Genomic DNA, 27,802 nt, shown 5'->3' with positions numbered 1-27,802 from the left:
TGCTAATGCTGTCTTCCTATAGACCCATTTCATTGCTAAACACAAATTATAAGATATTTGCCAAAGCCCTGACAAATAGATGGGTGAAATATTTGTTGAAACTAATAAATAAAGACCAAGTTGGCTTTGTGCAAAACAGATAGGCAGCAGATAACATTGGCAGACTGTTGAGTATAATGTAGCCATCAAGGGTTTTAGAGCAGGCCAGGAAAAACATAAAATCAATTTCTATGCCGATGATGTACTGATATATCTGAGAGACCTAGCAAACTTCTTGTACAAACTGCGCTCTACTCTGGAGGATTATGGGGAGATCTATGGCGACAAGGTTAATTAGAACATTTACTAAGGGGGATTACAGTCAATGTCAAGAAAACAGTTATTTAAAGTGTCCACAAAATGGGATCAAATATCTAAGAGTCAGAATAGACAATAATTTGAATAATTTATATAAACTAAATTATAACCCCTTGCTTGAGAGAATTGAGGACTTAAATAGGTGGATGTCCCTGCCCATAACCTTAGTGGGCAGGGTCAACTGTGTTAAAATGAACATGTTGCCTAGACTTCAGTACCTCTTCCAGACACTGCCCATAGTGTTGCCCCAGGGATTCCTCCAAAATTTGCTCTCAAGAGTAAGAACATTTCTATGGAATGGAAGATAGCCAGGGTCTCTATGGGAAAAATTAACATAGGATTACAGTCTGGGCAGATTACAAATGCCAGACTTCAAGAAATACTTTAAGGCAGCCCAGTCAAGATATATCACCTCACTCTTTGAAGGAGGAGATGTACTATCCTGGGCACAAGTTGACCTGGAAGTGGTAGGTGAGAACATAGCAAAGGACTTTAGTTATAAATGGGATGCTAAATTGTTATCTGGGAAAATAGGCAGTCCTATACTAAAACAAATTATCCTCATTTGGAATAAAATTAACCAATATCTAGGAATCAAATTGAGGCTATCCCCAAAAACACACCTGACTCCAAATAGATTAATACCATTGACGGTAGTTAACAAGATCCTGGATACCTGGCATCATAATGGTGTCAGGTGCTTAGAGGACTGTTACTAGGCAACTAATGTCATTCGAACAACACAGGCATAAGTATGATTTATGAAATAAGATGTTCCACTGGTACCTCCAGATATTTTCTGCAGTACGAATTAGGTCCAACTACGGACCTACCAGAATGCAATGACATAAAGGCAATGATTCGAAGGGGGAATAGACGGAAGTTAATTTCGGCAATGTATCTCCTGCTCCAAGCAGAAGGACCTAATCCTGGTCTTCACAAATCAATACAGAGGTGGGAGTACGATTTAGAAATAGCGATTGATGAGCGGTGCTGGTCCGACCTGTTTCAGACCAGCATGACTTCAGTCATCAATGTGCAGAACAAGCTGGTACAAAATAACTTTCTACACCAGCCATACCTGACACCGCAAAAATTGAACAGATCCAAACCAGAATTGTCAAACCAAATCTTCAGATGCAGCATTGAGACAGGAATCTTTGTGCACACAACCTGTACATGCACCAAGGTGAAACTCTTCTGGGTGGAGCTAGGTCAAGTCCCAGAAAAAAAATTATAGACAAAGAATTTGCGCAGGACCCAGAGTTGTCCCAGTTGGGAAACATAATGGACATAAGACTTACAATGAACCTGTCCAAATTTCAAATCCAATTCATAATGATCACATTGGCAGTGGCCATGAAGTGCACAGCAGTTACCTGGAAATTTGACTCCTGCCTGAGCATTACTCGCTGGAACACAGAAATGCAAAACTGTGTTTCCCTGGAGAAAGTTACTTACAATTTAAGAAAAAAAGTATAACACTTTTTTTGAAAGTTTGGCAACCATACTTAAGTTCCATAGGAGCACAATTATAGTGTGGGTCATCATGCCTTGCTGCCCTACCTTCCCCATCTATCCCTCAAACGATAGGGGGGTGGGGGGCGTGGAGGTCCATCCCATCCCAACCAGGAAAAGTCATGAGAAGAAAACAGCCCGAGAAATGAGCATTGTGTCATGACAAACCCATAAAACTCTGATATATGTTTCACACCTTAATTGTGAGTGTCTTCAATGTCGTGTGTAAATGTAGTTAATTAAGTTTAAATGCTGAGGGTGGGGGGGGGGGGGGATGGAAAGAGCTTGAATTCTACAGAAAACAGTATAAAATTGATAATTGTAGTCAATGCTAATACAGTTAACAATGACACTGATAATGTTAACAATGACACTGATAATGTTAATAATTGTTTGCATTTAAGTTTGGAAAATCATAAATAAAATATTCCAAAAAAAAATTAACAGGCAGAATTATCAACGCAAATAGTATCTAGACTGTTGCAGAAAGCAGACATCACAATCACAAACTCCTCACAAGAAAAATTATTTCAACATTTTCTATTTGATTTCTTTGTGAGAAGGGAAGAAGTAGCAATGAAATTTAGGTAGCAGCCAATGTCATAGTCATTAATTTGTACAACACAGAAACAGGGTTTTAACCCAACATAATGTTTTTGTCCATCTGCACTAATCCCTCAAGGCTTGTCTATTTAAGAATCTTTCTCAATGTGTTGTTGCTCTAAATTTCTCATACCTGTGACAATCATACAATTTCACTTACAAGCAGATGCACCACACCCACGCATAAGTAAGTGAAGTCTCCAGCAGTAAGGACAGATTGATATCATATGGCTCATTTGCATCACTAATTATTCCAGCATTTTATTGCAATTCACTGCTGTTCGGAGCAGTGGATAGAGTTTAAATTTGAAATGTCCCTCACTCACAAATGTAATTGGTGGTGACCAATGAACTGAACTCCTTTCCTCACACCCAATTTAGCCATTAACTGTCTGGGTGGCAATGCGATTTTTAATCTGGTTTGGACACCCCAATCTGACAGCCAAAATAAAATTCCAGCCCCAAACTTGTCACACTGCTGACTCCCCAGTGCGTACAAAACTGCTCCTGTGAACCTGAAATGTAAAGAGTTGATTACCAGCCTGGTGAGTATGTTTGGCAAGGGGTTTTAGATCAGCAGAAATTCAGCCTTCCCACATATACAGCAGAAGCAAATTCAGGTTATATCATTAATGGATAATCTGAAACATAGCAGAAAAGAATAACTTTTAATCAGAAATAATGCATGAAGGAAGATCTTTTGGATCATCAAGCCTCATACTTAACCAGGTCTAAATTCCATTTGTCATTGTTCTGCCATTTTACCATCTGATCGATCTTATCTGTAGACTATTTGTTATCTTTTTCCCTATCAACCACACCAGTGATTTTCATTTATTTACAAATTTATTAATCAGTGCCTATATTCACATCCAAATTGGTACTGTATATAACAAATTATTATTTTCAGGTTTCCAGCACCAATCCCTGTGGTCTGGTGTGGCAACCTTGTGGTACATTAAGGATCAAAGACTTCCAATCACAAAACAATCCTCAACCACCATCCCTTACCCAACTAATTTTAGATCCAACTAGCCCTAGATCTCATGCTTTTCAATCTATTGGACCACTCTTCTGTGTAGAACAATAACACAAGCCTTACTGAGGTTAATTCACAGTGGTGTCAACCAGTGCGCCAAGGCCATGTGTTTCCATGTGGATCATTAAAAATGTTCAATGAAATACTTTAAATTAGGTAAAGATGTGCTGGTTACAGAGCTGCCTCATACATATGGCTGCTCTTCAATAGATTACAGCTCGGCCTTCAATACCATTATTCCCTCAGTGCTGGAGAAGAAGCTACAAACTCTAGGCCTCTGTACTCCCATCTGCAACTGAATCCCTGACTTTCTCATTAGAAGACCAGAGTCAATATGAATAGGAAACAATGTCTCCTCCTCACTGATTATCAACACAGGTGCACCCTGAGAATGCATGCTTAGCCCATTGCTCTACTTGTTACACACCAACGACTGTGTGGCCAGGCACATTTCCAATACCATCTACAAGTGTGCTGATGAATGCCACAGTTATCGACAGAATCACAAATGACAAAAAGGAGGGAGATAGATGAGCTCGTTGAATGGTGTAATGACAACAACCTTGCGCTCAACGTCAGCAAATCTAAGCAGATGATTGTGGACTTCAAGAGGAAGTCAGGAGAACATGTCCCAGTCCTCATTAAGAGCTCAGTAGTGGAGAGGGTCAAAAACTTCAAATTCTTCAAATATCTCCGAGGATCTGTCCTGGAGCCTCCACATTAATGCAATCACAAAGTTGGCTTGCCAGCGACTATGGGAGGAGTCTGAAGAGATTCAGTATGTAATCAAAGACCCTCATAAACTTCTACAGGTGTACCATGGAGAGCACTCTGGCTGGTTACATCACAGCCTAGTATGGAGGCACCAACTCTCAAAACAAGAATAAACTCCAGAGGGTTGTTAACTCAGCCTGCAACATCACAGGCACCAGACCTCATTCCTTCGAGGACATCTACATGAAGTAGTGTTTTAAAAAGCATCCTCAAAGACCCCCACCACCCAGACCATGCCTTCTTCACTCTGCTACCATCGGGAAAAAGATACATGTCCTGAAAGACGAGCATTCAGCGGCACAAGGACAGCTTCTTCCCCATTGCCATCAGATTCCTGAATGATCAATGAACCACAGACATGGCCTTACTTTTCCTGCAACATTATTATTATTATTATTTTATTATGTTTTTTTATATAAGGTTATAAGATGGTTATAATATGTATGTTTGCACCATTACACTGAATTTCATGACTTGTTCCTAACAATGAATCCTGATTCTGATTGAAAGTATTGCTAGGTCATTGCCGCTAGTGGGCCATGGCATGTTCAGCTGGAAGCCAGGTGGGCTTTAGATCAACAAATGTTGAGAACTATTGATTGATTGCATTGTCCTTCATACATTTTGTCACTTCTTCATAAAGGAGCAATTAAATTTGAGGGAGATAAAGCAGTTAAAATATGAGATCTTTCAGAAAGGGAAAAATTCAACTCATCCTGCAGAGATGCTGGATACACAGTTAAACAACTTAGAAACAACACAAGGGGTTAAAGGAGGTGGTGGGTGCAGTACAACTAAATAAGTTAAGATCCACTACATAATATATACACTCATTTGTACCGTGCACACATTAGTCTGTGATGAACTTGGAATAATCATACTAATCTATCAGAGCTCTTCTGCATGTTATCTCACTATAGATCATATTGGACAGATATATATTGAAAACAAGGATGGATGTCTTCTTAAAAACAATAAAGAATTTTGATTAATACACAATATCACCCTTGATGCCGATGTGGGCAATAATAGCAGCAAAAGCAGGAGATCAAAGTCCAACCCAGAATAACATAAACTAGTGTGGCACTTTAGGGCTAGATGGGTGGGATGTACTGGAGGTGACATCTCACAAGTTTGGAGTTCAGGGCAGTAAAATCCTTCAATCACAAAATAAAGGGGCATAAAGTCTCACTACTCATGGTTACACTTCAAGATAGAAAGCATAAATCATGTTAGGGCAGCATGGTAATAAAAAGCCATGAATGAGAGGCTGAATGGTATTCGAACTGAAAAGTGAGGAAGGGTTTAAACACTTGTGGCAATAGTGGATAATGCAGTGATTTAAAAAAAAGTCAAAATTACACTCATTGAACATCAATACAAAATTTGACTGATTTATCATGGATAGGGACTTGTATAATATAAAATTTAGCAAAAATAAAACATGCTGAATCGAGAAGTATATTCTCATGTGACACTGAGAACATTAGCCTATTGTGACATTCAGTTTCTCAAGACAGTCAAAACTGGTGATTAGCTGCATACATTCATCAATTCCATAAAGAAATTAGTAGAGTTAAATAATTATATTTAGTGTGAGCACTTCAGAAAATGTCTAGGTAAACTGCTAGAGCAATACATAGATATGTTAGAAGATTGTACCCTAATATTTAGAGACTCAAAGCTCAGGTATACCAAAAGCTGAATGACAAGCCAATTTACTGTAAGCCTAGGCTGTGGCCATATGCACAAAAGCCTTAGTTAGTGGTTTTGAACAAAATCAATGACAGGGATCAGTGGTCAAAATTGCATTGTGATTGCATAACATCCACTGCTATGGTGCCCAAAACAAACAAGATTGTTTTTATGGGCAAATAAACTGTGAATAATAGACAAAAACAACATAGAAGTGGCAGGAACCAAAATCTTTTTTCATGTTGGACCCGACACAATTGAAGATGGATAAGAAACGCCAACATTATCAACAATTAGAATCAATGAATAGATTAATTCATACATCAAATCACCTGAGAAAGTGTAGTCATCACCGAAAATATTTTTGGCCACCCATGACAAGATGTTAAAAAAAAAATCCATCACGATCTGCACAACTGAAATGATATACTTATCTCAAGTCAAGGAAATTCTCCAGATACTTGATTCATCAGGAGGTTTCATGATATTATTAAGTTCCAGAACAGTAAATGTGCATAAGTGCAGGAAAAAAGGGTTTATTTGGGCCAGATAGTGAATGCAAACCATCTGCAACCAATCCGGAGGCAGAGGTCATAGTCAGGGCAAGAAATACCCAAGGATATCACTGAAGCTTGGGCTCTTCAAGGTAAGGTACAATGCTAGGATCCTACAGATTTGTAAAAGGATCCCATCAACAGCTGAATAAGGCTTTTCATGCCAATGCAGAAACAAACAGCAGACAATGACCCCCTCTGCCCGTGGAATTGACTGTAAGCTTCATGTGGTATATGTTAATACTACTCACATGGTAAATCTTGGTTTGATGCTCTGGAGATGGAATTGGCACATTTATAAGAAATATAAACAATAGCTTCAAAAATTCCAATGTCTTCCTGTCATACACACCAACAGAAAGCAAGGGAAGATTTGTCTGGACTTAAAATGAGGCACCAAGAATTAAACTTGAGATACCTTAATATCTGATTGTTCCTTGGACATTTAATCACATGTGCATTGTTTTGCACAATCTGAGAATGATAGTAAACTGGACACAATTGAGAGCACTCCATATTCCTGGTGAAAATGACTGAAATGCTGACTTTAACAGATTATTTTTCCTCCTTGATAATCATGAAATAAATTGTATTTATTTATTGTATATAGATTGTATTTAAGCTGGTGTGGTTAGTGCATCAGTTAGTGTAACTCTACTACAGTATCCATTGACTTGGGTTCCAATCTGGTTTGTCTGCAAAAAGTTTGCACATTCTCCCAGTGTCCGCATTGGTTTCCTCTGAGTGATCCAGTTTCCTCCCACATTCCAAAAATGTATGGGGTTAATAGGTTAATTGGTGACACGTATATTTGGTCAGCGGCAGGCTTGTGGGCGGAAGGATCTGTTACCGTGCTATATCTCTAAATTAAAAAAAAAATCCTCTGCACTTGCCATTCAGTATTTTTTTAAACTTAATCCTTTGCTCCTTTGTCAAATCCTTCAACTGATAAGCATATGGAAACTGTTCCTTTGTGGCACAGAACATTAAATTCTAAATGACTTAATTGCATGTCAGTAAACCTCTGGTTCCCCACACTTACAATGTTATGGAGGAACAGTAGAGAGTGGGCAAGAGGAATACATCTTTTAGAGTGTTGGCAAAGGCATGTTGGACTAATCAGGCTCAATCTACATAATAATCCTACAATGAGGATCATTTCACTCAAAGGATGAAAGATTATGTTTATACCATGATCACAAAACTTTCAATGTTTTCTTGCCTTTGGTCAGTAATACAGTTACATTATTGTGATGGATCCCCATTGACCATATAACTAATGATGTAAAAAATTACATGGGATAACCACAAACCATTCTAAACTAAATGCTAAAAATGTGAATCATTGTAAAAGCATTCTGTAATTTAGCATATTAACCAAATTCATCTCAACTTATTCCCAGTTACATCAAAACTGTTTTTCCATCTTATTATTCTTATTATCTTCAGATTTTTTTTTTGTTTTTTTTTGCATTGACACCCTTGGAAGTTTTAGTAACAAACTAAACACCATTACAGAACTAAAATCAGAATACTCTCATCCGTTTCTATCCATTCATTCAAAATTTCATTCAGGGATTTCACTTTAGTGAACACTGACCAACTTATACTTATCACGAGGAAAATATTCCATTGAAAGGTGATCATCCTTAGGCATCTCAACTTTTTCAAACTACAGGCTATTGTCTGATTGATGAATCAAGCTAACTTAAAACCAAACTAATTTACACCTTCAACTTATTTTGTTGGATATCAAGGAAATTCTAATTATATCTCACTAAGTTGTTTATTAATAGAAAATTAAGCAAATGTTTAAACAGTTACAAGTATTTAAAATAGCAAGTATTTGCCACAAGCAACATAGAACACCAATACCAATGTACATGAATTCATAATTAAACAGTTTGAGAATGTTATAATCACAGCAGTGCAAGGCGTAGCAAATTCATTGGTTATTTATCACATGTTTGGTTCTAGCTTGAAAATCCCACAAAGTTGAGCAATTCTGTTGATCGGGGAACAGTGTTTGCTGCAAATAATGATCATTTTAGATAGTCTCAGTGATAGAGGACAATGATAACATCATTTTAAAAAAGTCACACGAAGTAAGAACTCCAGATATTGGAAATTGAAATCTATTTGGAAAAAGTTGGATGGACTCTGCAGGTTGGACAGCATCTGTGAGGACAGATAAAAAGCTGCCATTTCACCAGGGTAAGATTACCCTCAAAGTCTGCTCCATGTTTAAGGTGACACCCTTGAGAAATCAGGGCCACCCACACAAAATGATTCAGGTGATGAAGGGTCTCACCCTGAAAGTTCACTCTTCATTTCCCTCCACAGCTGCTGAGTTTCTCTATCAACTCACTTTTGTTGAAAATGACTTGGGCATTTTTTTAAAAACCTTGAGGACCAACCAGTCTTCTGAACCCAATTTTTCTCCATAACAAAATGGGAAGCACTTCTATTATAATAGCCAATCACATAGCAGAGTGGTGGCCCAAGTTCCAATGAGACCAGCTGGTGTCCAGCAAAGGTTGCACTTTTGATCTACAGATTCAGACTGCTGACATCTGGGTTCAAAATACATTGCTCAAAGTGTGTGTGGGGAGGGGGAGGGGGTTGGGAGACCATATGAACTTCATACATCTTCCAACAGATGACTAGCAATTGCTGATTGGTTTCCTGGAAAAGTGATGGTAGCTTGAAATCATTTATGCAGTCAGTCAGTGTACTGACAAAAACCACACCAGCAGTCCGAGTATAAGACAGCTTTAATAAACTAATATGTACACTAAGAGGTCTTGTCTCCCTGTAAGACAAACCTGGAAGGCTAGACTGTAGCTCTGGACTGCTTTATATACAAGGTCACCTAGTGGTGTAATTACATATCACCACAGTCACTTTTGCAATGGTCAATGAAGCCCAAAGTGAGAACTGCAGGGTTTAGCACACAGACTGGGGATTTTTGGAGTTGGTGAACTCCTTCCTTGCTTATTCTGGATTTCTGTGTGTTCTCAACAAAGGGACTCAATTCTTAATACCATCCAAAGTGCCCTTTGCCTTTTTGAATTAGGCATAAATTCATCGTTAAACAGCCAAGGCTGAGAAGAGTAGGTGTTTCAGCCCAAATTCAATCAAATTGGTCAGACAGAATTTTGCTAACAAAGCCATCCTATCTTTGGACAATTTCTTCCTTACTAACTCCATCACTTTTTTTTAAACCATAAATTTCCATGTCACTGATATTAGCTTCACTGGGCTGTAATTACCTGATGTATCTCTCCTGCCTTTCTTTAATTAATTATTCAATTATTTTCAATTTGAAATGTCCAAAATTAGTCTTTGTGAATAACAATAATGAAAATTGTGAGCGATGATAATAATGAGTTTATTGTCATGCACATTGTACATTGTACATATGTCTGTAATTCTTGCTTGCTTAGATAGATTTTATAATTACATTCCATCCTTTAATTCTGGTAAGTTTTGCTGATACTACAATACCATAGAACAATAACACTATCTACAAATTAGTGACGATACCACAGTAGTGGGTTGTATAAAGGAAAAAGATAAGTCAGCAAACAGGATAGAGATTGAAAACTTGGCTGAATGGTGCATCAATAACAACCTTGCACTCAATGTCACCAAAACTAAGGAGCTGATTGTTGACTTCAGGAAAGGAAAGCCAGTGGTGTACCATCCAGCAATCATTGGGGGATCAGAGGTGGAAAGGGTGAGCAAATTTAAGTTCTTGGGAGTCACTCTCTCAGAGGATATTTCACAGCCCCAACAATGGCATCATGAAGAAACCACGTCAGCCTCTCTACTTCCTCAAGAGTTTGCGGAGGTTTGGTAAGACATCAGATATCCTGCCAAATTTCTACTGATGTGTGGTGGAAAGTGAACTGTACAGCTGCATCACAGTTTGGTATGGGAACACCAATACCCCTGAGCATAAAGCCCTCCAGAAGGAAACATGCACAGTCCAGGACATCACAGACAAAACATTCCCCAATATTGAGTACATCCACAGAGAATGCTGCAGTTGGAGAGCAACAGCAATCATCAAAGACCCACACCACCCAGCATGTGCTCTGTTCTCACTGCTCCCATCAGGAAAGAGATATAAGTGCCACAAGACTCGCACCACTAGGTTCAGGAACAGTTGATACCCCTCCACTATCAGACTCCTCAACAAACTCAATCAGAAACTCATATAAGGACTTTTATTTATGCACTTTATTGATTTTATTTTTGTCCTCTCTATGTGGCGCTGTTGGTTTACATTCATTATCCATTTACAGTTCTTTGTTTACATGTTTACACCATGAGCAGTTTATTTTTTTTAAAACTACCAATCAGTGGTTATTCTGCTGCGCCCACAGAAAAAAGTAATCTCAGGCTTGTATGTGATGTCATTTATGTACTCTTGACAATAAATCTGATCTGACGCCAAATCTTATAATAATAGAACCTTATTGTTAGAAAGAGAGAGGAGGCACTTACTGTATTGGGCAAAGGAGACATGGATAAGGAAAATTGTTACATTTAGGCTGGATTCTGACTTAGATACATTCAACCACAATCCTGAGGTTACCTTGACATCATTGGCTTATCGGCCAAGCACATACACCTCTACCACAGGACTCAGGCTTAAAATTTTGTTTACCCTTTACTTCCAATGGATGCTGCATGACCTGCTGAGTTTCTCCTACACATTTTGCGTATTGCAAAGAACACAAAGATACATTTCATCTATGTACATTGAAATTCAATAATGCCACAGAATAGAATTGAATAGTTTATTATCAGTGCACCGAGATAATAAAAAGCTTTATTTTGCATACCATATAGGCTTTCAACAAAAAAGAAAATGCCATGCACGAGGGCCATTTTGGATTGATACTCAACAAGCAATGCTATGGCAGTAACTTAAAAAGGAATGAAGACTAGTTTCAGGGAGATTTTCACATTATCATAACATTAATGACAGGAAAATTAATAATACACAAGTATGTACTCGAATACATCTTGAGATCTGGGAATACCGATACCTTGTACATAATTCTTGAAAGAGGCTTCACAGGTAGATAACGTCATAAAGAGAGCTTTTGGCATATTTGCCTTCCTAAATCAAAGTACTGAGTATTGGAGATGGGATGTTATAGTGAAACTTTGCAAGGCATTGGTGAGGCCAAATTTGGGGTATTCTGTGCAGTTTTGGTTTCCTACTGCAGGAAAGATATCAATAAGATTGAAAGAATACCGCGGAGATTAACAAGGATGTTGCTAGGACTTGAACAACTGATAACAGGGAAAAGTTAAACAGGTTAGGAATTTATTTCCTGGAGCACAGAAGAATGAGAGGAAATTTGATGTACATAATTATGATGGGTATAGGAGATTTAAAAAAAAAACCAGATGACATGGATTAAGGGTGAAAGGAAAAAGTTTAAAGGGAACATTGGAGGAAATAAATGTATTTATGCAGAAAATGGTAAGTGTAAAACAAATTGCTTGCTGAAGTAATGAATGGGGGCTCAATTTGGACAGGTACATGGATGGGAGAGATATGTTCCAGGTGCAGGTCAGTGGGACTAGGCAGATTAATAATTCAGCACAGACTGGAAGGGCCTGTTTCTGTGGTACTAATTACAAAAACAATGCAGCCAGGGCAAGTTGAGCAGAAAATGTGGCCACCCTTAATAATGTTCCAATTTTCAAAAGCCCTTTGACCAAATATGGCTCAGTTGATCCATCACTAGGGTCAGAGCATGTGGAGTCAGCGACAAGCAACAATGTTTAACCATAGTTCCAAAATGGAAAACCAGCTGAATACTTCCAGCACTTTTAGATTTTGTTTTTTTTTAATTTTCACAACACAATTGGTATTGCAGATAATATTCTGACTTGAAATATGAAGGATGACTTTCCATAAAGGATCAAAGTTGCTTTTAAAATGTTCTTAAATTAAATCGAGTCATGTATCGTTAAATCAGTCAATTGAAATAAGTGTAGACAAGTGTAAAGTGGTACCTCAGGAGGGCTTTTCAATTCATTCTCTTTAGAAAAAAAATTTGATTTGTCTTTTAACAGCTTTATTATTCTGCATTGTGAGTGTCAGTGTTTATTCATATGTACCCCAAGATCCATGCTGCTCTGTATACTTTAAATCTTAAGCAATATGTGGCTTATTTTTTTTCCACCAAGTCACAATGCAGAAAAATAAAGCTGCTGAAAGACTAATAGAACATTTATTTTCTTCTAAAGAGAATGAATTGAAAAGCCCTCCTGAGCCTCTTTCACTCTTCAATAAGAATATGGCTGATCTTGTTCCGTGGTTCATTTAACATCTGATCCCCATTCTAATTGATTTCCCTTGTGCCCAGAAATCTACTGATTCGGCCTTGACTGTACTTGTTGACTGAGTAGCCACAGCCCTCGGGAGCACAGAATTGCAAAGATTTACAAGCCACCTCTAGAAATCCTCCTCCTCTAATTTCCTTAAAGGTCAGCCCTTATCTGGAGACTGTGCTCCCTCATTCTACATTGTCCTGTCTGATCAAACCGCCTCTGATGCATCAACAAGATAATTACTTGTTTTTCTAAAACCATGAAGTATGATACAATCCCTTTGTCCCTGCAATTAATTTTGAGAATGTATTCTGGATCTTTTAAAGTAATTACATTTGTCTCTGGCTATGATCACAATGCCCCTGCAACAGTCTTTCACACTTATTGGAAAATGCTGGCCCTGAATTCTTAGTAGCTTCTTTTAAAAGACTTCTATCTGTCATTTTACCCACATGCACAGGCTCCCAATCTACTTTCACCAGAACCTCTCTATACTACTGAAATCAAACCCTCCCCCTCATCCCTCCAACTATCATCAATTGAGGATCTTAATTTGAAGGATCAATCTGGCCCCTGTCCACAACTTACTTGAAGTTTACAAAATTAACAACACTGTCCAAAAGGACACTCAAACCAACACTTCTATCATCTGTCCAGCTTGATTTCCTGGAAAACACTGAGTACTCTTTGATCTCCAGTTGGAATTGCAGCTGGGGCAATCTTTGATGGTCTTGTATGTTCCAAGGTCAAGGAACAGGGATCTGTGCCTTTTCCCTGATGGAGACATGGGGATTACACCACACAAGGGTAACAGAAATGTTGAATTAATTATTCCTTAATAGCAGAGAATCTGGGAGACACCAAAGGTCTGGGAACAGCAATTTTGTTATTCTAGTTCAATTACTATTTACCTTGGTGTCCAATTGAAGTTTCATCTTGTGAAGCATAACCATGTGACGGAACAAACTTCCAAAAGTGGAGAAAGCAAGCTTTAAATGATACGAAGTCTTCTTCTTTCTTTTCTTCTTTTTCTTTGGCTTGGCTTCGCGGACGAAGATTTATGGAGGGGGTAAAAAGTCCACGTCAGCTGCAGGCTCGTTTGTGGCTGACAAGTCCGATGCGGGACAGGCAGTAATGTTGCAGCAAAAGCATTGTAAACGACCGCTTTCTCCCACATAGATAAGTGTAGCTATGAGTATCGACTACTTATTTGCATAAACAGTGGATTATTTTACACACATCTTTATAGAAGATATCCCTTTCCCTAACATTAATAGTTCTGCATACATTTTTCTGTCATGTCCTCTCAAAATTCTACTTCCAAATATCAAAGAACCTTTCAAGCAACAAAAAATACATTAGGCATTGAATTTACTGCCTTTTATTTAAACTTAGTATAAATCAATTAAATAGATATACAAGCTCACAAGAAATATTTGTGGGGGGGGGGTAATATTACATGAGGCCTCAAACATTCAGCAAGATCATGGCTGAACTTTTTCAGATTTATTGTCAGAGTACATACATGACATCACATATAACCTTAAGATTCCTTTTTCCTGAGGGCGAGACAGAAGTATCACTAATTGATAGTGCAAAAAAAAACTGTAAACAGTGTAAACATGTAAACAAAGAACTGTAAATGGATAATGAATGTAAACCAACTGCGCCACACAGAGAACAAAAAGAAAAAAATCAATAAAGTGCATAAAGAGTCCTTGTATGAGGTTTCGATTGAGTTTGTTGTTGAGGAGTCTGATGGTGAAGGGGTAGCAGCTGTTGCTGAACCTGGTGGTGCGAGTCTTCTGGCACCTATTCCTCTTTCATGATGGCAACAGCGAGAACAGAATGTGTGTTGGGTAGTGAGGGTCTTTGATGATTACTGCTGCTCTCCGACAGCAGTGTTCCCTGTAGATGTTCCCTGGAAGGTTTTGCCTATAATGACCTGGGTTATGCCCACTACCTTTTGGAGGGCTTTATGCTCAGGGGTGTTGGTATTCCCATACTGGACCATGATGCATCCTGTCAGCACACTTTACACCACACTTCTGTAGAAATTTGTCAGGGTTTCTGATGTTATACCAAACCTCTGCAAACTCCTGAGAAAGTAGAAGCACCGTCAACTTTCTTCACGATGTCATTGGTGTGTTGGGTCAAGGAAAGATCCTCCAAGATAGTGACTCCCAAGAATTTAAATATGCTCAAACTCTCCACCTCTGATTACCTGAATAATCATTGGATTGTATACCTCTGGCATTCCTTTCCTGAATTCAACAATCAGCTCCTTAGTTTTGGTGACATTAAGTGCAAGGTTGTTGTTGGTGCACCATTCAGCCAAGTTTTCAATCTTTATCCTGTATGCAGACTCATCTACCTCAACTTTGCTTTCCTGCTCATTCCTATATTCCTAGATTTCCAAAAAAAATGCATAAAACAAAATGTTAGTCCTAAAGAGTATTGCATTGTCTGTATAAACTAAAAGCTTAAAAGCTTTTTCAGAAATATTATTAAATTAAATCAAATGTGCAAATAATTAAAAAGCTATTGGGGAAAATATTACAACTATTCACGTAACAGCAGTTCATTCAAAAGTTCATTGTTTTCCCAGAGAGAAGGCAAATAAACAACCTTTCATTGTGGGCCAATCAGTTGGCTGGATTGACTTATTTAACTTATTCAGTTGGATCAAATCTTGACAGACAAAACTGTAATGGAATGAAGATAATATATTTCAACTACCGTCCAAATACATTCCCTTGAGAGCGAAGGATAAGGAAATCAAAAATCAAACTTCCCTACGCAAAGAAATAAGACAGAGTTAAGAAGAGGAAAAAATGTTAGATCACAGGTTGTTAATGCAAGTGTGAATGAGATCATTGAAGAAAATTCAGAAATAAAGTGAAAAAGGGAATGACACAGGCAGGGGAAGAACACAATGAATGTCTGGTAGAAGCACAAATGGGAATTTTTTAAAAAGCCTGAAGATATATGAATAGGTAGAGATGCAGTAGAAATGATGAGGCTGATGGGGCTCGTGGGCATGCTGCAGTACGACACAAGTACAGGTTGTACCTCTTTAATCCATTGACGCTGGGACCTGGCCAATGCCAGAGCACAGAAAATGCCGGAAAACAGAAATGGATCCCTAAGAACCCCCTGTGTATCATGATGACATCTTGAAGGGCTAAAATGCATCTAAATCCAAGAAATTAATAGGACTGTATCACCAAAGCATTGGGCTGCAGTGTAAACAGCACCGCCCTGGTGACAAATCCACAAACTAATAGCGGCAGATTCAAAATGTGCCAGGCTGCAGGAGTTGCCAGACCACAGAGTGCCGGATTAGAGAAGTACATCCTGTACTTGAATCAGTCTTCACTAAGGAAGAAGATGCTGCGAGAGTCCTAACAAGGGAGATGTCATTGATAAAGAGGTGCAGATTGGGAGAAATTGTTTCACTTGACAGAAGAGTCAAGGCCAGGGGAATGATAAAACAAAAGGATACAAGGAAAACATTTTTTTTTTTTACAAATGCAGAGTAGTTATGGTATGAAATACATAGTTTTTTTTCCTTTATTTAATTTTCAATCAACATGAAGTTACAAAAACAAAATCAAAGAAACATTACATATATATAAAATACCAAAACCGAACTAAATATTGATATACATGGAAGGAAGAATCAAACACGTTATCACAATGAGCAAATTCTACACTATTGTTTATAAATACAAAATTACACACGGTGCTGATCCTTAAAAGAAAAGTAGGAAACAGAAAAAAAAAGGAGAAAGACCCCTCTCCCCAAAGGAAAAGGGAAAAAGAAAAAGGGGTAATTCTCCCATATAATGTGACAAAATCATCGATTTTCCAAAAGCATTAATTACATATAGATGAAACATTACGTGATTCATCCAGAGCTTACTTCCTCCCTTAAGAGATAAATGTCTTGACAAAGACATCACTAAGGATACTGGAGCTAGTGGTATTGGAGACCGGAGGGGGGTGGGGGGTGGGGTTGGAAATCATCAAAGGTGAACTCCCATATATCTTAAATACGGGTTCCATATTCTTAAAAACATTTTATAACTATTTCTGAGGTTGTAAGTAAATCTTCTCCAGGGGAATGTAACTACGTATTTCTGACTTCCAGCGGGTCAGACTTGGAATCAGACTTCCAAGTAATGGCTATGCATTTCCTGGTCACCACTAAAGCAAGTTTAACAAATTTCAATAGTCTCATTTTAGGTCTTGTATCTGCTCATTTCCCCAATAACAATGAAATGTATTGTTATGCAGATTTGACTGTAGCATTCAATTGGGAGATGCATAAATACCTGAAAGATGGACTTTGCATGATTTTAAGCAGAGGGACCATCTCAACTGCTCATAAATATATCCTTCATTGTCTTTTTGGGCCAAATAGCCTCCTGTGGCCACAATTTGATGATTCTATGATTAATTCATGGCAAAGAGACCTACATAAATCTGAATGGCTTGTCCCCTGTGAGGTAAATAAAAAATATTTATTGCTTTAAAATATTATACATCAAAACCTAATCCAAATGGAATTCCCTAAATTAGTTGAAATCACTGCAATGAAAAGTTTATCAATGTATCACATTTCAATGAATATTGTAATTACACAGCAAGTGTATAAGAACAGGTTTTAGTCAGTCTGCCAACTTTTTAAACTGGCAGGGATAGCAAAGTGTAAAAGGTTTAACTCAATAGATTAGTCTTGCACTTATAAACGCCCATAAATGATACACTTGCAATCGGCTAGTGGTAAAGGCAAAATGGTTGATTACAAAACATGTCAACACCACTCTGTTTCTTAGTGCAGGAATATTATGGTGGAGGATTTAAATATCCATAATCACCCACAGAAGGTGCATCAAATTAATAACTAATGTGTAAGCAAATGGGTGACCTTCTTCTTATTCGGTTACATAGAATTACCGTGGAGTTCTAGAATCATAATCAAAAAATTCCATCAAATTAACCACCCCAAATGCAGTAATAATTAATTACTTGTTCCAAATGAGTGATTGATTAAGGTGTCATTGCTCTCTGAAAAGATTTAGTCACCCCAAAGGAAATGAATAAATCGACCAAAGCTAACTGCTTGTCAACCATATTGAATGATATTTCCACATATATTATCATATTTAGTGGACTCCAGCTACTGAGATGCAGGCCCTTCCTCTGTGGTGGTTTAAATGATCTTTGTCAGTGCAGTTGTAGGAACTATACAGTTCGAAAACTGCAATGCATAAATACATAAATCTATATTAGCAAATGTTATGCCATAAATCAGATTTTGATTCTGTCTAGTGATCCTACCGAAAAGTGCTATTCTCATCTAATGTCCAAATACATGCACATGTTAAACGGCAAACAAATCAGAGTTTGTATTAGAAGGATCACTTGGGCAAGATACCAGAGGGTTCTCAAAGTATTTTGTTCCATATCCTAATGGGAATTCAATGCAGGAGGAGTGAGTTGGTTACAATTAATGGACAAACCTGTTGCTGAATATCACAATGAAAACACGTAACCAGTATTTATTTTTCAATTTACTCTACTGCAGTCCTTTTCAGTCAAACTTGTAAACCTTTTATCTGCCATGTACAATATTGTACATTTTAGGGTTTTTTTCCTCTGCCTGACATTATATTTGATATTTCCTGTCAAACCTGTCCAGCGATCAGTCATGCAACAAAAACGCTGCATTAATTTATTCACAGCTTCTCTGCAGATGTATTTTAGATAAACTCACAGGAGAAGCAACTGAAATTACAGCAATATTGAGTGGATACTTTATCTCATTGAAGAAGCTTCCAAAGTAATCCCCAGAAAGAAAATTACTAAAGTACCATATATGCCAGTATAGGACGAACCCCAGATTTTCCACCTAAAATGTAGGTTTTGAGCTATACACTTTGTATAGGACAACTCCAAGTCTAGCACTTACCTCTCACCACTGACCAGTAAAGCGACACTGTCACAATATTTATTACCAAATTATTCTATTTTAAAATAAACTACTGTTGCCTCCTGTAACAGGCCATTGGACTGGGCAGATAGATCCCGTAGGGAAGCACTGAGACTTTTTTGGATATGCGCAGATTGGTCCCACTCATAGCAATGCCCCTCAATGGGTATGCATTTTTTTTTGTTGCTGTCGCCATTTCCTTGGAGGTGAGCTGGGTTGTCAGCATGAGGAAGATGCAATGAGGGCCTGACCGGACACTTGCATGGTGGTGTGTTGGGTTGCCAGCACGAGGTAGGTGACAGAGTGTGCCTAGGGCCTGACCACAACACTTGAATCGGAGCCAGTGGGATGGGGATAGAAATATGTAGGAGGAGAGGGAAAATGGCAGCAGTGTTGAGACTTCACTGTCAAGCTTCACATTTTAGACCTGGCGTAACAGACGACCCAATTTTGAGGCGACATGTTAAAGTTTCGGATCGTCATATACGCCGGCAGATGAGATAAGTCAACTTTATTGTTGCAGAATGGAACACCATCATCTGCATCAGTGCTCACGCCACTCATTAACTCCCTCGATTTACACTATCAACTTCTTTCCATCGTACTCTTATTTGGCTTCCTGCTTAATCCATTTATGTTGCTCATCCCATTTATTCCACCAAATTGCAAATTCCACATTCTAAACATTCATTGGGTACAACTACTCCTACATGCATTATTTTATTGACTACAGCCTGCTCACTAAAAATGTTGGCACGTTCCAATATTCTGAAATACAATGGAAAACAGGGAATCTACTCCACATGGCCAGTTAATATTGATATTGCCTTGCCTCCAGAATATTGTCATAGCATTGATAGTTATGGTGTCTAATGTTAACTCCCTAACAAATGTAAACTCTAGCAAATTAAACCAAAAATCCTCTTTGTTCTGAAGTAAAATGGAAAGGAATATCAAGCATGCGACTAGAATGGAGACAGTGCAACATTTGAGGAAAGATTGAGCAAGCTAGGAAATTGTTTGGTTGGAAAATAAAGATTGAAGTGTCTGATGGTGGTCTTTAATATTTTTTTTTGGTTTTAGAGAAGTCATTTACATTTGTGAACAAGTTCATAATTCAATTAGAGAATTGAACTGAATAATGAATAAGATGAGAATGATGTGCTGTGAAGTAGGCATTACTGATGTCTTTAAAGTGAGGCTTGATAGGAGAGAAAAATGAATAGGCCATGTTAGACGCAGACTGGGAGAGCTTAAAACGTCAACTCAGATCACTTGAACCAAAATTTCCACTGTATGTGCTTCAAGGTGCAATAGATCTCAAATGTAAAAGAAAAAATATAATAGCCTTCTCCTCCGTCATTGGATTAATTGTGTGGAGAACAAAACCTGTTTCTTCACCGCTTTATTAATTGGCAGAAAGAAAATGAATAATTACCTAAAAAAAAATTTGGATTGCATTCTCTCAAAAAAGTACATCACATATTCAGCAGGATTCACTGCAAAGGTACAATAGAACATTTGCGATTTGCTCTCCCATCTTAATTAAACATTGCCCAATCATATAGGGTTTTGTAAAACGGAATAGCTAGGCCTATTACTATTTTCAAATGCCATGACAGACCAGATGTTATGTCAGGTTCATAAAATTTTCATTTTTTCCTGATATCTGCCTTTTTTTTAAAAAAAAAGTTTATGCAGAGGCACAAATAATGAATGCTTAACATTACGAAGGAAATGCTAGAAATTCAGATTTTCTGATCAAGTCAAGAATTTATATCACCATTACCTAAGGGTGTTAACAATTTAAGCCACTATTTCTGAGGATTTCTGCATGTTTATTAAAAAAAACTGAAACCTAATCTAGACAAGAAGTAACAATGTGAAAAATCTCTCTCTACATAATGCCCTTTCCCAGCAATTTACTCATTTGGTATCAAGGGGTGCACTTAAACAATGAAAACCCACACCATTAAATTAGGCAGTCAAGCTGTCACTTTAATGATATCCAATTTAACCTATTGCAGGAGACAGCTTGAAGTACTTTTTAAAAAAAATCAGTACTCTGGCTTTTAACAATAATGACATTAATTGTACCTGACAAATGCAAAGAAAAATCATTGACCAGGAAACTTGATTACATCAAAACATTTGCAACATGTTTCAACTTAGTATTACTCATCCAAATGTAAACAGAAGTCTGCAGATGGAGATGCTGGAAAACTGGAGCAATTCACAAAGCAAACGGGCAAGTCAGCATCCATAGAAAACAATAAACAGTTAACGCTTCAGGACAAACACTTCTTCAGGAATATTAAGCACTGGGCAGATGCCAGAATAAAACCAGAGAGCATCAATATCCACCTCCAATTTCCAGAAGCCCTCCTCACCCTCACCCTCCCCCGACTTTCTCTCATCACTCTGCAGCCCATTGCTCCTCTCTATCTCCCCTGTCATCAACGCCTTCCTTCCTCTAGCTCTCCAACCCCTTCCATCCTCCAATCAGAGAGCATCTTTCTCAGTCACTACCCCTTCCTCATCACCTCTGCTCCTTTTAATTCTTCCCCCTCCCACATGTATTCACCTGCTCCTACATATTCCCATGCTCCTTCCCCATCCCACCCTACCTTTTTTATTCAGACACCTGCCCCATTCTTGCTATTACTGATGAAGAGATTTTGGCCTGAAACTTCAAATGTCTGTTGCTTTCCCTGGATTCTGCCTGACCCGCCAACTTTCTCCACCTCTTTTGTGTGTTGCCTTACTCATACGAATTATAGCTCGTTAATTATAAATGGATACCACTATCCAATATGTTTTCTATTCATGTTGAACTATAATATTGGTCTAAAGAGATCTAGTACTTTCACCCCAGTATTGCAGTTGCAATATATATTACCATAAATTTCAAAATGGAGCTTAATCTGGCTCTGGACGTAGACTGCTTGGAAGCAGTCTTGAGGCTCCAAGTAAACAACTCTTGTTCCAAGTTTGAATGTTTCCAATTCATAAGTTCCTCCCAGTTGATTTCACTTTAATCATTTTCATCCTTGGCACCTACTTTACACTCATGTCTAGTACATGCATAACGATTTTAAAGCTTTGCTTCGATGGTGGTGACAGGATGTGAATGTGTCTTGAAATGCATTCTGACATGGTTTCATTGACACTTAAGAACAATGTTTATTTCATGAATTATGCATATAGTTCCAATGATTGAAAAATTAACTACAGATTTATTTAAATTTTGTATGTCACAGCACCTACTCCAATCCCCAAAAGTGAATTTTATGATTTTCATTCCTTGAATATTGCATAAATGAAATTACAAAATGAACTGACAATACTCTAGATTCAACATGTCTTTTCTGTTCCAAATTCCTATGAATTATTTTGAATAATAAACATATTTATTTTGTTGAACATCAATTCAATGGGAAGAAGAAACTGAAGTGAATAAGGTCGAGATTCCTTCCATATCCATACCACAAACTGCACAATAATGTTACTGGGCAAGAAAATGTTACATTAACGGGTTTACATTTCATTTCATTTGATGCATATACAAATTACATCAAGCTTAAATTGGACTCAGGAATACTTTTAGCAAACACGTAATAGACCTCTTCTAAATGCAGTTTTAATGCATTTGGAAACCTGTTTACTCTGCATACACTGAGGCAAATGAGAAGGATCTCATGTAAACACAATTCAGTGTCAACTTCTGCATAGCATGTTACTGGGTATCTGTTGTAGCAACCAAAGTGAAAAGTGTATCAGTATAAAACATGCAATTAAAGGGAGAGGAATATGTGCCTTAGAATTCTGACAACCAGTTATTACATGACTAAATACAATGCTTAATAAACTGGCTATTAAATCAAACTGATTTAATGTATGATTCTGTTACTCAATTTTATTTCAAATACCAAACCATTTTCAGTATAATGTTACATTTGAGGATATAAAATCAAGGAAATATTCTGGGTTGCTTACTGACATTACAGTTATCAATGTAGCAGTGTGACATGACAAAGCAGGTCAAAAATAATTTGATTTTTCTCAAAACCAGATGGTGCATGTAATCAAAACTCTAAACAGAACTGCAGGGAAACAACTGTTCTAATAAGGAAAATTATCTTATATATTGGTCTTTGCACTTTTATAATAGAATTATCCACTGGCATCATCTGAACATTGATACTGAGCAGAAACAGATTATGTGAACTGATACTTTTATCACTGTTTCTGTAATTATTGTATGGGTTTCTTTTTGGCTTTATGAAAAGTGCTGCAATTGCATATTCCTTCATATTCCACATCCCATTCTGTCATAAAGTCTCACTCTTTTATTCTCAATAATTGTTTTATATTGAGTTCTCTCAAAATTAAAGACAATTTCTCATGACAGAATTTACCCCTTAACATCTTATTTTGTTACATCATTTATTTCAATTCTGACCCATTTAGTCTCTTTTCCAATGTCAGCAATGGTCAAAACAGATAAATGACCTAAAATGAACTTTTACATTTTACATGATAGAGGAATTAGGGGATATGGGGAGAAGGCAGGTAGGTGGAGTTAGGTCATAAATTAGATCAGCCATGATCGTATTGAATGGCGGAGCAGGCTCGATGGGCCATTTTTGGCCTACTCCTGTTCCTACTTCCTATGTTCCTAACTTTTGGAATCTTTAAACTACATATTGTGATCATTTTATTTGAATACCATTCCCTATAGTGTTTATTTAAATTCAGGCTAAAATAAAAATACTGTAATACAAATAGAGAAAAATACAAAACCCTGCAGATGCTGTGATCGCAGTTAAAAACACACCGAAATCCTGAAGGAAGTCATCCGGTTTCTCAGCGTCCATAAAAGACAAAGATATATTGCCGATGTTTTGGGACTAAGCCCTTCTTCATAGAATAAGCAGAAGGGCTCAGGCTTGAAATGTCAGCAAATATATCTTTGTCTTTTTATGGACGCTGAAAGACTGATCGAGTTCCTCCAGCATTTTGGTAAGTTTTTACAAAAGCTGCAGATGGTGGCCTCTTGAACAGGCAAAGAGTTTCTGGAGGAACTCAGCATGTCAGACAGGAAGAAATGGTCAATCAATATTTCAGGTCTGGGTGAAAGGGAGGGGGTCCAGATCTGAAACAATGATTAACAATTTCTACGTCTGAATGCTAACTGACCTGCTGAGTTCCTCCAGCAATTCTTCATCTGCTTAAAAAAAAAAGTATTTTTCAGCCTTGAGAACACTGGATACTTGGGGATAAAAAGGTGCCTTGTCCAAAACTGATCATTATTACAGTTGTGAAAAAAAAATCCTTTGGATTTCCATTCCTAATTCGACGTCAAGCTTTCTGCACAATCTATTCAAACTGGTTTTAGTTCATTCTCTTGAGCAAATTATCATTATTTTGCAATTATTATCCTGCATCATTCAGAGCTCGAGTTACAAACATATCCTAGCTGTTCAATGAAGCTGAACGAACTGAGCTTCCGGGAGAAATAGTGGCGGTGGAGTCAATTGTATTATTTAAGAAAAGGTCAGGTATATGGATGAGAAGAAGATGGAGGGTTATGGGCATTGTGCAGGGAGGTGGGACTAGAGAGGGGTGTTTGGTTCGGTGTGGACTAGAAGGGACTAATGACCTGTTTCCGTGCTGTAATTGTTATGAGATTTCATGATTTAGGTCAATTCACAGAAAGGAAGGGAGGGGCAAAACATTGCACTCCTCTCTTTTCAGCAAGTACATAAATTTAACAAATCTATTTGTACATGAGAGAAAAACGGCCTAACGTTAATAAGTACTAAATTAAAGCAATCATTCAATGTTTCAAAATGAAATAGTCCTTAACTATCGCAATCTTACTCAGTAGGATAGTTTGACAACTGAAGAAGTCTAAAAATTCTACACATAAACTTACCCAAATTTGCAACTTAATCCTTTTTTCATTCCTGAAGACCGTCTTTACCTTGAAGTCAATTCCTACGGTGCTTACAAAGGCAGACGTAAAAGAATCATCTGCGTAGCGGAAGAGAAACGAAGTTTTCCCAACACTGCTATTGCCAATGATCAGTAGTTTGAACATGTAGTCAAAGTTCTGGTCAACTGTGTCTTTCTGAACATATCTGGAATCCTGAGAAGATGCCATCTGGAAGAGAGATTACAGAGTACCTTCAAATTAGACTTTCACCTCACACCAAGCACATCAAATAAATCTTCTGATCAGAAATTATGTTAAACTAAAACCAAGATGTTACTAAATTCTAATGGATACAAATGCTTTGCTAAGTTATGTCACAATTACTTGTAAACAGCCTGGATTGCAATTGTATCGTTTATACCAAAACACTGCGGTTAAAAGTTTAGTTATACAATCTGCAATTTAACAAAATTTATTGCTGCTTCTTCTGTGTCCACCATTTGCTAGCAACTGGAAATGTCATTCCAGAGAGACTAATAACCATCTCACTAGCATTATCAATTACATACTGTTTAAATTAAAATGTTTAGGAACCCATATTAAATCAAAATCTAATCAACATGAAAATGAAATATCTTTAACTATTAAAAATCAATCTTTCCCTACCCAACACATATTAACTAGTAATAACAATACAGATACAATATGATTTAAATATTTTCCTTTCAAAAAGTGAGATAAAGCACAGTGTTCAAGGTGTCAGCTCAATTGATAGCATTGTTGTCTCCAAGTCTGAAAGTTCTTGCCTAGAAATGTGTTGTGGTGTCCTTGCAAAATGGATGATGGATGAAGGAAAGCATTTGTGTCGACATGAGGGCAGCTTAAACCGAGAAAAATAAATAAATAGTAGGGTGGGACCTGCACAGTTCATGAAGGGAGCAGACTCAGTTGAAGGTGGGGTTCTTGCAGAACAGGGAAGGCCTCTTGAGGCAGATGATGGTTCGAGTTGCTTTCTCAAGGAGTACAATGCCCCGCAGCATGAACCAGTATGGAAAAAAATTCACAGTCTTACATGATACATTGAGGCAAGCTGCACAACACTAAAAATACTGCTTTCTTACATTGACACTAATCCAAACAGACACTCAGAACCTCACAGGAAATCACTGCTAATCTCACAAACTGTTCCTGCATGCTCACCTCTACATACCCAGCCCTCACCTCCATCTTGCCCACCCACACAGTGGTCAAATTGCCAAGGGCAGGAAAATGAAAAGGTAACTTGGTATCCTACATTATTTAGACAAAGACAGCAAGGAATATAATGAAACACACAAAAAAAAGGGTTGGGAGGTGATTGGTGGGTTGGCTCAGAAGTTCAGTACCTAACCAAAGTGAAGGAAACCATCTTATTCCTCAGTGATGGAGATACCTCAGAAACCCAAGCTACTGCAAGGAATCAAATGACAGTGGTTCATTGTAATTACCTTGTTCCCAATGACTAATCGGCAGCACTCACTCTCATTGCAATATGTGCTGCTGCAACATCAAAATGATACTGAGAGTGAGGCTTATTGGAATTGGAGTGCATGCAATCATATGCAGATGAGACCAGGAGTGGGATGCTTTAATAATGGGGCTGATGACAATACCCAAAGATCTGCTGAGTGCATGTGGCTGATTGCAGTTGACAACCAGAGGTTTGGAGGAGTCTGCTCCATCATAGGGAGGCCATTCTAAAGAAGGACATTGTCATAGGTTATAATACGCACGCACGCACGCACGCACGCACGCACGCACGCACGCACGCACGCACGCACGCACGCACGCACGCACGCACGCACGCACGCACGCACGCACGCACGCACGCACGCACGGTCTGTATTTGTTGTTTTTACAATACAATTTAAACAATATAGGAAAAACAACAAATGTAAACACATTGTATGTATATACATACACAATATGTATGTATTGTATGTGTTTACCAACAGATAAAATATATGGTAACCTATGACCATGTCCTCCTTTGGAATGGCCAATGCTTGTGCAGGATCCTTTGCAGATCCAGATGATGTAGTCTTCACTCCTGGTGCCAAGTGCACTACTTTGACAGGATACAGCATTTGTTGGTCCAGGTGACAGCTGCTGCAGAGTCAAAGGCGAGGGTCTTGAGTGCTTTGCTTGCGACCCTGAGAAAGCTGAATGTCTGGTCTCTCCCAGAGGGCAGCAGCCTGAAGATCTAAAGGAATGGCAGGATGTCACAAGTGAGCAGCGTTGCATCCACAGTAACTAACAAGTCTTCACTGTGCAATATTCCATTTGACAGGGAAGAAGCTGCAATACCATAAGTAAGTCAGAGTTCTCCAAGAGTTGGGTCAGAGAGGAACTGCATATCAAATTTGGGGTCCTGCCTGAAGAGAAAGATCCCTTTCCAAAATCAGCACAGATAAGGCATGTGGGAAATAGTCTCCCTTCTGCAGGAATGCAGAGGCACAATTTCTTCCCCACCCTATACTTTAGAGATCCTTTAATCTCTCCCTGCAATAGGTCATAGTTCCCACATATTTCAAGAAGCCACCAAACTAGTGCAGAAGAAAAGCACAGTAACAGGCCTAATTAGCTACTAACCATCATGACATCCACCATCATGAGTTGATTTGAGTTGCTGATATTGGCTCTCATCAACTCCAGCCTCCCAGCCAGCCTTAACCCACTTCAAATTGTCTTCTATCTAAACAGGTTCACTGCAGTCACCATCTTCCTTGTACTCCTCTGCCCTGGAACACCTGGACAGCAGTGTCAGATGATGATTCGTCAACTACAGTTCCTCCATTTCTGCAGTCCCCATGAAACCCATCCCCAAGCCCGAGTTTTTGACTGGGTGTCACCTGAAAGCATGAGTTCTTGGGAGTCAATATCTCCTGAACCCAACACACAAATGACATCATAAAGAAAGCACATCA

The 27,802-nt window shown here is 38.1% G+C and overlaps 1 protein-coding gene across 7 annotated transcripts in view; it reads right to left on the bottom strand.

Moving 5' to 3' along the window:
* The window catches only part of LOC138757319 (ras-related protein Rab-3C), a 155,278-nt gene that overhangs the window by 120,061 nt on the left and 7,415 nt on the right, over nucleotides 1-27,802 (bottom strand). For all 7 annotated transcript variants that reach the window (XR_011353498.1, XR_011353500.1, XR_011353499.1 and 4 more), the window contains one exon: nucleotides 24,837-25,064. Coding sequence is in view for 4 of the 7 variants with exons in the window: in XM_069924450.1 (XP_069780551.1) it covers nucleotides 24,837-25,064 (228 nt within the window). In the remaining 3 variants the exon portion in view is untranslated. The remainder of the gene's footprint in view (nucleotides 1-24,836; nucleotides 25,065-27,802) is intronic.

The sequence above is a fragment of the Narcine bancroftii genome, chromosome 3 (assembly GCF_036971445.1).
Source record: "Narcine bancroftii isolate sNarBan1 chromosome 3, sNarBan1.hap1, whole genome shotgun sequence".
Taxonomy (NCBI): Eukaryota; Metazoa; Chordata; class Chondrichthyes; order Torpediniformes; family Narcinidae; genus Narcine; species Narcine bancroftii.
The sequence above is the reverse complement of the archived record's forward strand: the minus strand, read 5'-3'. Positions and strand labels throughout refer to the sequence as shown.